This window comes from Calidris pugnax, unplaced genomic scaffold, assembly GCF_001431845.1.
Source record: "Calidris pugnax isolate Ruff unplaced genomic scaffold, ASM143184v1 scaffold533, whole genome shotgun sequence".
Taxonomy (NCBI): domain Eukaryota; kingdom Metazoa; phylum Chordata; class Aves; order Charadriiformes; family Scolopacidae; genus Calidris; species Calidris pugnax.
In genome coordinates, this window is record NW_015091238.1 from 6,403 (window position 1) to 14,920 (window position 8,518).

At 65.3% G+C, this 8,518-nt stretch overlaps 2 protein-coding genes across 3 annotated transcripts in view; one reads left to right on the forward strand and one right to left on the reverse strand.

Annotated features, from left to right (window-relative positions):
• The first annotated feature begins 6 nt into the window (after window positions 1-6).
• Window positions 7-2,899, forward strand: CACNB3 (calcium channel, voltage-dependent, beta 3 subunit). Its single transcript, XM_014959915.1, has 9 exons — window positions 7-53; window positions 148-167; window positions 364-444; window positions 654-712; window positions 800-909; window positions 1,001-1,152; window positions 1,237-1,332; window positions 1,425-1,574; window positions 1,688-2,899. Exons 3-9 carry the CDS (start codon window positions 400-402, stop codon window positions 1,976-1,978), a joined length of 903 nt encoding a protein of 300 aa, XP_014815401.1. The 5' UTR covers window positions 7-53; window positions 148-167; window positions 364-399; the 3' UTR covers window positions 1,979-2,899.
• A 228-nt stretch (window positions 2,900-3,127) lies between these two features.
• Window positions 3,128-8,518, reverse strand: part of DDX23 (DEAD (Asp-Glu-Ala-Asp) box polypeptide 23) — a 7,276-nt gene continuing 1,885 nt past the window's right edge. Inside the window, exons 1-17 of one of the 2 annotated variants that reach the window (XM_014959914.1) lie at window positions 8,405-8,461; window positions 7,730-7,935; window positions 7,495-7,593; window positions 7,243-7,339; window positions 7,084-7,149; window positions 6,780-6,918; window positions 6,527-6,660; window positions 6,341-6,453; window positions 6,113-6,256; window positions 5,600-5,825; window positions 5,313-5,458; window positions 5,038-5,215; window positions 4,681-4,923; window positions 4,396-4,547; window positions 4,121-4,229; window positions 3,827-4,001; window positions 3,128-3,732 (exon numbers count right to left, since the gene is read on the reverse strand). In XM_014959914.1, coding sequence (XP_014815400.1) covers window positions 3,509-3,732; window positions 3,827-4,001; window positions 4,121-4,229; window positions 4,396-4,547; window positions 4,681-4,923; window positions 5,038-5,215; window positions 5,313-5,458; window positions 5,600-5,825; window positions 6,113-6,256; window positions 6,341-6,453; window positions 6,527-6,660; window positions 6,780-6,918; window positions 7,084-7,149; window positions 7,243-7,339; window positions 7,495-7,593; window positions 7,730-7,935 — 2,451 coding nt within the window. In that variant the 5' untranslated portion in view covers window positions 8,405-8,461 and the 3' untranslated portion in view covers window positions 3,128-3,508. Of the gene's footprint in view, window positions 3,733-3,826; window positions 4,002-4,120; window positions 4,230-4,395; window positions 4,548-4,680; window positions 4,924-5,037; window positions 5,216-5,312; window positions 5,459-5,599; window positions 5,826-6,112; window positions 6,257-6,340; window positions 6,454-6,526; window positions 6,661-6,779; window positions 6,919-7,083; window positions 7,150-7,242; window positions 7,340-7,494; window positions 7,594-7,729; window positions 7,936-8,404; window positions 8,462-8,518 lie in introns of those variants that run through there. The other variant, XM_014959913.1, reaches the window with a different exon arrangement.

Here is an 8,518-nt window from a genome sequence, read left to right on the forward strand (position 1 = left end):
CGCCTCGGGCCTCGGTGACAGCGGGAACCGGCGATCGCCTCCCCCCTCCTTAGGTAAGGGCAGGTTCTGACCCAGAGGGGACTTGGGGGGGGTCTCAGAGGGGTCCCCCCTTCACTGTCACCAACCTCTGTCTCTTCTCTCCCCAAGCCAAGCAGAAGCAGAAGCAGGTGAGTCCCTGCGACACAGGCTGTGCCACGGGCAGGGGGAGATGGGGAGGGGGCTACAGGCAGGGCCAAGGCGGGATGAAGCAGTTATGGGGCTGGGGGGGGGTGTCCAGGATGCTGGGGTTCTCTGGAATAGGCTCATTGACTCCTGGGGGTGGGAATACAGGGCACTGACACATCCCCATGTCCCCCCCGCCAGACACAGCACATCCCACCCTACGACGTGGTCCCCTCCATGCGGCCTGTGGTGCTGGTGGGGCCCTCGCTGAAAGGATATGAGGTACGGGGGGGGGGCTGCAGGGCACGGGGTGCACCCCCAGGGGTGGTGGCCTGCGCCCCTTGTCCCCTCCCTGCCTGCACCGAGCCAGTGGTGGGCAGATGGCGGGGCCGCGGGCTGCTGGCAGGGCGCCGGGCGGCTGCCACCTCCCTGCCGGTGCCATCTGCCACCGGCTCCCCGTGGGCTCACCAGGCTGGTGGCCCTGCCGGCAGGTCACCGACATGATGCAGAAAGCCCTCTTTGACTTCCTCAAGCACAGATTCGACGGCAGGTAAGACCCTCAAGGCCTCCCCAGGACCCCCTTCCCACGGCCCACGGGGGGTACCCGGGTCCCCACCGCTGTCCCTCTGCCCCCCAGGATCTCCATCACCCACATCACCGCTGACCTCTCCCTGGCCAAGCGCTCCATCCTCAACAACCTGGGCAAGCAGGCCATCCTGGAGCGCTCCACCACCCGCTCCAGCATTGGTGAGGGGCTGGCCCGGCCCGGGGGGGCAGGGACTCTCCCCGAGGGCAGCCTGGCCTGACTCGTTCCCCCCGTGTCCCCCTTCCCCCGCAGCTGAGGTGCAGAGCGAAATCGAGCGCATCTTCGAGCTGGCCAAGTCCCTGCAGCTGGTGGTGCTGGACGCCGACACCATCAACCACCCAGCCCAGCTGGCCAAGACCTCTCTGGCACCCATCATCGTCTACGTCAAGGTGTCCTCCCCCAAGGTGAGGGGTGACCGCGGTTCCTGGTGGGGGGGGAGGTCCTGGCTGCCCCCCGCCATGCCGTGACCCCTCCTCTCCCCTCCTCAGGTCCTGCAGCGGCTCATCAAATCCCGTGGCAAGTCCCAGGTGAAGCACCTAAACGTGCAGATGATGGCGGCCGACAAGCTGGTGCAGTGTCCCCCGGTGAGCTGGCAGGTCCCTCTGCCCCGGTGACGCTGGGGGGGGGTGTGGGGGGTGATCAGGGACCGCCCTGATCCCTCTTGCCCGTCCCCCAGGAGCTCTTTGATGTGATCCTGGATGAGAACCAGCTGGAGGACGCCTGTGAGCACCTGGCCGAGTACCTGGAGGTGTACTGGCGTGCCACCCACCACCCCCCGCACGCCCCCCACGCCGTCCCCTCACCCACCAGCCTCCCAGGCCTGCAGGTACCTCCAGACTCCCCTTCCCCACAGGCAGCCGGCACAGGGGGTGCACTGGGGGATGGTGGGGTGGTGGCAGCCCCCCCGTGCTGTCCCCACAGCCCTGTCCCTACCCCCAGAGCCAGCAGCTGCTGGGGGAGCGGGGGGAGCACTCTCCGCTGGAGCACGACAGCCTGATGCCGTCAGACGAGGCGGGGGAGACCTCCCCCCAGCCCTGGGGGGCTGCGTCCCAGCGCAGCTCCCGGCACCTGGAGGAAGAGGAGTATGCAGACCCCTACCCCGACCTCTACCAGCCCCACCGGCACCACAACAGCGGGCTGCAGGGGCCCGGCACGCCGGATCGCCAAACCGAGCGCAACCAGGACAGGAACTGGCAGCGCAGCCGGCCCTGGGCCAAGGACAGCTATTAGGGGTGGGGAGGGAGTTGGGGGGTGGGGGGCACGGCTGGGAACCGTCTCCCCACTCCCTGCTCCGCCCCAGCCCCGCGCTGGGGGTGCTCAGACAATCTCCCTTTCTCGGGGATCTCCTCCACACCGGCAGCTTCCTTGCGCCTGGCCCCCGGGCACCTCTTCAGCCATAAGCACAGGGCGAGGGGGAGGGGGGCACTGTTGGGCCAGGATGCCCCAAGACCCCCTCCCCCAGCTCCCGGGGACAGTCACATGCCTTGTCCCTGCCTCAGTTTCCCCGCCTGGCCTCTGCATCACAAGCCCTCTCATTCCCCGGCAGGGCTGCTGCCATAAACAGAAGGTGCCTCCCCCCCCTACCCCCACCCCCCCAAAAGACCTGTGGGCCAGGTAATGAGGGGGTGGGGACAGTTCTAGCAGTGCCCCCCATCCCACGCAGACCCAAGAAAGAAGGGGAAGGTGCCCACTCTCCCCCTGCCAGGGCTTGGACTGCCCCCTCCCCTGCCCCTGCATGGGACCCCCCCAGGAGGAGGGGGCTGCACCACTTGCTTCGCTTTGCACCGATTTCTCCCTGCCCTGGTCACCACTGCCAAACCCCCCCAGGATGGGGGATAAAGAGGGGTGGCTGGACCCCACACGGAGAGGGGGGCCGCTCCATGCCTGCACTCACTGCCCTGTGTCCCCCGCCCTCCTCCTCCTCCTCCTCGCGTAGCTGTCACCGCACGTCACCACACAGTCCTGTAAATACGGTGCCCACCGCCCTTCACCGGGGGCTGCTCGGTGGAGGGTCCCGGTGCTGGGCCGAGCCCCCCCTCCAAGCTGGTGGTGGGGGGGGCGACAGGTGGGAGCCACAGATTTGTTATAATTTCTTTTGTAGAAAGCACTGATTTCCCTGTAACCCGTTTCAGAAACACAAGAGTGCTCGGAGGTGCCGCTGTCTGTGTCTCTGGGCTGGGGGGACGGACAGGGGACACTGTGGCAATGTTTGGCTGGGACAATGGGGGACGGGCCCAGTGCTGGTGTCTGCTCAGCACCCCCCTGGGTCTCCCCTTGGGGGTCCTGCTGGCTCCCAGCACCTCTGGCAGCGCTGGGGGGGGTGCAAGGAGATGGCCCCCATGGGCTGGTGGCGCTGCAAGAAGGGAGAACACGAGGAGGTGGCGTCCGACAACAGCTGCGGGTTTATTCCTGCAGCCTGGAGTTTCAACTAGAAAAGGGAAAAGCGAAGGCGGCTCCTGGGACAGCCCTGCCTGAAAACCAGCCCCATCCCAGCACCGCCCTGGCCCTGGCAGCCCACGGGCAGGGACCAACCCTAAACAGCCTCCAGCAGCTCCATCAATCCCTAGGGAAGGCGGGGAGGGGGACTGGGAGATCAGGGGGGACGTTTTGGGACAGTCCTGGCCCCATGTGCTGTGGTGGGCAGTCCCGGCTGCGCAGGGGCCTGGGGGTCTGGGAAAAGAGTGGCCAGAAAAGTCCTGGCCCTGCTGGTCCCATCGTCCCCGAAGGAGTGACCGAGGGGGGGATACCAGCCCTGGGGACTCAGGCGAAGATGGTTTCCTCCCGCCGCTTCTTGGTGAGGATGGTGCCAGGCTTGTGCTGGGCATCGGGGTGGTTGGCCAGCTCGGGCGGGCAGGAGGACACCGGGCTCTCCAGGATGGCCTGCTTCAGGTCGTAGAAGACGGTGGAGTCCTCCTTGGTGAGGAAGGTGATGGCAACGCCACTCTTCCCTGCTCGGCCCGTCCGCCCGATGCGGTGGATGTAATCTGCGGGGGGGCAGGGGGGTCAGGCAGGGCCTCGTTATGGGGGCCAGGCAGCCCCTGCTGCCCCCCACAGCCCCCCAAGTCGGCCCCAACTCACCCTCGATGTTCTTGGCCATGTCATAGTTGACGACCATGGAGACGTCGTGGATGTCGATACCACGGCCGGCCACATCCGTGGCCACCAGGATGTCCTTGGCCCCGGCCTTCAGGTTGGAGAGGGCGAACTCTCGCTGCTCCTGGCCTTTGCCGCCATGCAGGGTGCAGGCGTTGTACTGTGGGACAGGGCAGGGGTCAGCGGGGGACTGGAGCCATGTCATGGGGTCCTCACATGGGGACAACCCCCCACCCGCCACAGCCAAAGCTGGGGGGCTCCGGCTCAGTCTAGACTCACCCCCATCTTCTCCAGAGACTTGGCCAACACGTCACAGCCCTTCTTCTGGTTGACGAAGATAATGATGGGTGGGTCGAAGCCCTGTTCCAGGATGGCCAACAGCTTCTTCCTGTTGGGGAGACGGAGAGTTGGGCAAGGAGAGGCTGAAGTGCCCTGCAGAAGCCCCTCTGTTCTCCAGAGTCCCCCTCCCAAAGCTCCTTCACCCTCAAATGCCCCAGACAAGCTCCAAGACCCGTCCTTCCCACTCCACCCAGCCCCAGCGGCCCCCTCCACACCTCTTCTCCGACTCTGACATGAGGAAGACCTTCTGCTCCACCCGCTCATGGGGTTTGCCAGCAGAGCCAATGTAGACCACAGCCGGACGACGGAGGTAGCTGCGGGCCAGGCGCTCCACCGCTGGTGGCATGGTGGCTGTGAACATGACAGTCTACGAGAGAATGGGGCAGTAAGAGACATCTCCCGTGGGGCAGAAACGTGGCTGCCACTCCCTTGGCCCATTCTCCAAAGCCCTAGGTGGGGGGCACCCACAACACTGTCCTGGGCCTCCTGCCTCCACCCACCTGTCTGTACTTGTGTTTCCCCGACTCAAAGTTGGCCAACATCTTCTCAGGGTCCTCAGCCTCGTCAGTGTCGGGTTTTTGGTTGGTGACGGGCATGTGCTCCAGGATCTTCTGCACGTCGGGCTCAAAGCCCATGTCAATCATCCGATCCGCCTCGTCCAGCACCACGTAGGTGCAGCGGCTCAACACCAGGTACCGGTTCTCCAACACATCGATGAGACGCCCTGGTGTTGCAATGACAATCTGCAGGGGGTGGAGCAGGAGGGTTGGTGTCCACAGCCTGGGGCTAAAATGGTCCTCCCACGGCCTGGGGCTAAACCGGTCCCCCCCCAGCCCTCCCCAGGGTCTAACACTCACCTCGCAGCCCATGCGAAGGCGGAAGCCTTGGTCCTCACGGGAGATGCCTCCAATCACGGCCACTGTGCGGATGCCCAGAGGCTTCCCAAACTTGATGGTTTCCTCCTCAATCTGCTGGGCCAGCTCTCGGGTGGGGGCCAGGATGATGGCGTAGGGACCCTGGTCCGATTCCTCAATCCTGCGGCGTGGCAGGGCATGGCCATGTCACCCACAGTGCCTCCACACTCCCTGCCATCCCTAAGCGTTGCCCCGCGGCCCTGCCCCGTCCCACCTACCGATCGATCTTGGGCAGGGTGGTGATCCACACCAGCAGCGGGATGAGGAAAGCCGCCGTCTTGCCGCTGCCGGTCTCAGCCACGCCGATGATGTCGCGGTTCTGCAGGCCAATGGGGATGGCCTGGCGCTGGATGGGGGTGGGCTCCTGGCGAGGGGAGCGGCAGAGTTAGAAGCAGAACTTCTCCTCACTCCCCCCAGTCAGACACCTGACCCCAAGAACCAGCCCTCTTTTCCTTGACCCAGCTCCCCCAAGAGCTGTCGGGGTCTGCTGGCAACCTATGCCCACCTTGTAGCCACACTTGTCAATGACCTCCAGGATGTGGGGGGGCAGGGAGGAGTCTTTCCAGGAGCGGATGGGGTTGGGAATCTTGCCCCCCTTGGTGGTGATGCTGTAGTCCTCGCGGAAAATACGCCAGTCTCTGTCCGTCATCTCGTCCAGCTTCTTCTGGGACCAGTGCCGGTCATCCCAGCGCTGCTTGGCCTCCTTCTTGCGCAGCTTCCGCAGCCGAGCCCTGGGGTGGGAGTGAGGAATCATAGAATCATAGAATCATTGAGGTTGGAAGAGACCCTTGGGATCATCGAGTCCAACCATCTACCCTACTCTACAAAGTCCTCCCCTACACCATATCGACAGGGTTCACCCTGTGCCTCTGGGGAGGCTGGAATCATCCCACCACCCATCTGAGGGACGTGCTGCAGCCCAGAGCCACCCCCCCAGCTCCACATCCCGGCCAAGCAGAGCCAGCCAGGACCCATGTCACCTCTTGGCACCCTCCCAGCTCCCCCAAAGTGCACTCACTCCTCCTGCTCCTTCTCCTCCAGCGTCCGCCTCTTCTCCATCAGGTCCCCGTAGAAACGTGACTGTTCCCGTTTCTGTTGCTTCAAGTCAATCCCTGCGATGAAGCCCCGGCCCAGCAGCTGCACTTGGTGCCTCTCCTTGTACCTGGAGTGGGATGGGAGTGTCAGGGGCAGAGCTGGGGCTGCCCTGCACCCCCGTGGGTAGCCCCAGGGCCACCCCGCTACTCACAGGGGGTTGTAATCAATGGATGTGTCTTCTGACGCGTCCCACTCAAAGACAAACTTGCGGTCGTTCAGGTGCCGCGTGCGTCTCCGCTTCTTCACTCCTCCCAGGTAACGCTCCTGCAGGCACCAGAGGATCAGTGGGGAGGGAACCCAGGTCTCCTGGCCCCCCCAGCCCAGCCCCGAGCGCTACCTTGATGGCGTGGAGCTCTTTGCTCTTGTCTTTCTCCTCCCTGATCTTCTGCCTGCCCTCCTCATCTTCCGTGCCGTTGGTCTCCCGCTCCATGCGCTCCCGGCGCTCCCTGCGCTCACGCTCCTGGGGGTCTTCTGGGGAGCAGGGGAAGGATCTCAGAGCCCAGCACCTGCTCATAGGGCTGGGGGGGCTCCGGGGGGTCCTGCCCCAGCCCCTTGTAGCCAGGCAGATCGCAGTGGGGATGCCATCTTACCTAGCATCTTCCTCCCCATCTCCTGGAACTGCTTCCTCTTCTTCCTCTCCTCCTCCAGCAGCCGCTGCCGCTCCTCTACCTCCTGCTGCCGCCGTCGCAAGGCCTCGGCCTCCCGCTCCGCCTTGGACAGGAACTTGGGCTGGGACAGGAGAGGGCAAAGCTCACACCAGGCCCAGCTGCAAACCCCTCACTCCGGGGGCTGCCCCAGGAAAGGACCCCTCCCCCTCAAACATCTATCTTGTCACAGCCACCGCGGGCACGGTATGGGCGAGCTCCAATACAGGGAGAAGGTGTCTGTTCCTACCTTGGCTTCTGCCTCTTCTTCAGCCTTCTTCTTAGCCAGCAGCTCCTCCAAGGACAGGGGCTGGGCCTGTGAACACAGGGAGGGACTGTCAGCAGCCCCCAGTGGGGACGTCCCCCCAGGGAGCCATTCCCAGCCAAGCCCCCTCTGTCTCATCCCCACCTTCTCCTTCTTCAGGGCATTCTCCTCCTCCTCCTCTGCTTTCCGCGAGTCCCGCTCCTTCCGGGACTTTGAGTCCTTCCCCCTGCTCGGCGACAAGCTTTCCAGCAAAATAAAAGAGGAATCAGGCACTGAACACAGCCTTGTCCCTGACTGGGAGAATCCCACTCCTTCCCAGGACAACATTTCTTCCAGGTAACAGCCCTGGGGTGCTTAGGGGAGAGGACAGACACCCCAAAAAGAGAGAGGGCTCACCTCGATCGTTTTCTGTCCTTGTCCCGCCGGTGCCCATCCTTCTCCCGGTCTCGGTCCTTCTTGTTCCGGTCCCGGTCCCGCTCTTTGTGCCGGCGGTCCCTGTGGAGTGGGACAGTCATGGCACAGCCCTCTCCCAGCCACCTGCACCCACCCCTTCTCGGGGCCGTTATGGACACACCACAGGAGAGAGAGTTCTTCCCTAAAAAGCCAGCGCACCCCCTGTGACACCCCTCACCTCTCTGTTGACTTGGACCGGGAGCGGGACCGCGACCGGCTGCCTCGTCTCCTGTCCCGGGACCGGTGCCGCTTCCTGTCCTTGGAGGGGGAAGCCTTGCGGTCCCGGTCCCGATCCCGGTCCCTGTCGGGGGAGCGGGAACGCTTCCTCTCCTCCTTGGCAGGGGATGTGTCCCGGTCCTTCTTGTCTGCCAGTTCTCCAGCCATCTGCGGAGGAAAGGGTCAGGCAGAGCCAGGGATGCGAGGAAGACAAGAGGAGGGAGCGGGGAGGCCCAGAAGAGCCTGGGAGGCCTAGGGGACCCCAGGAGGGGCGCGGGGGGGATGCTGAGTGCCGGAGAGGGAGCAGAGAGAGCTGAGGGACACCGGGAGGGCACAGGGGGACCCGGGGAGGCAGCAGGAAGGGCCGGGGGATCCGGGGAGACGTGCAGAAGGACCCTGGAAGCCGAGGAGGACGGCGGGGGTCTGTGGAGACTCGGGGAAGGAGCGGGTAGGGCTGGGGGACCGCAGGACCGGGGATCCAGGGCCTGCCCTGGGCACTCGGTGCCGGGGCGCAGGCCGGTGACGCGGAAGCGGGATCTTGCGGCCTCTCGGGGATCCCCGGGGCCTTCCCGCGGGAGAGTCCAGCGGCCTCGGGCGCCTGGTGCCTCCCGACCCCCCCGTCCCAGCCCGCGCTCACCGCCGCCGCCCGCAGGCCCGAGCCTCAGCGCCGGCGCGTCGCCGCCATGTCCGCCGGACGCCGCGGGGCACGCCGGGAAGGCGAGGCCTCCCCCACGCCGGGACTACAACTCCC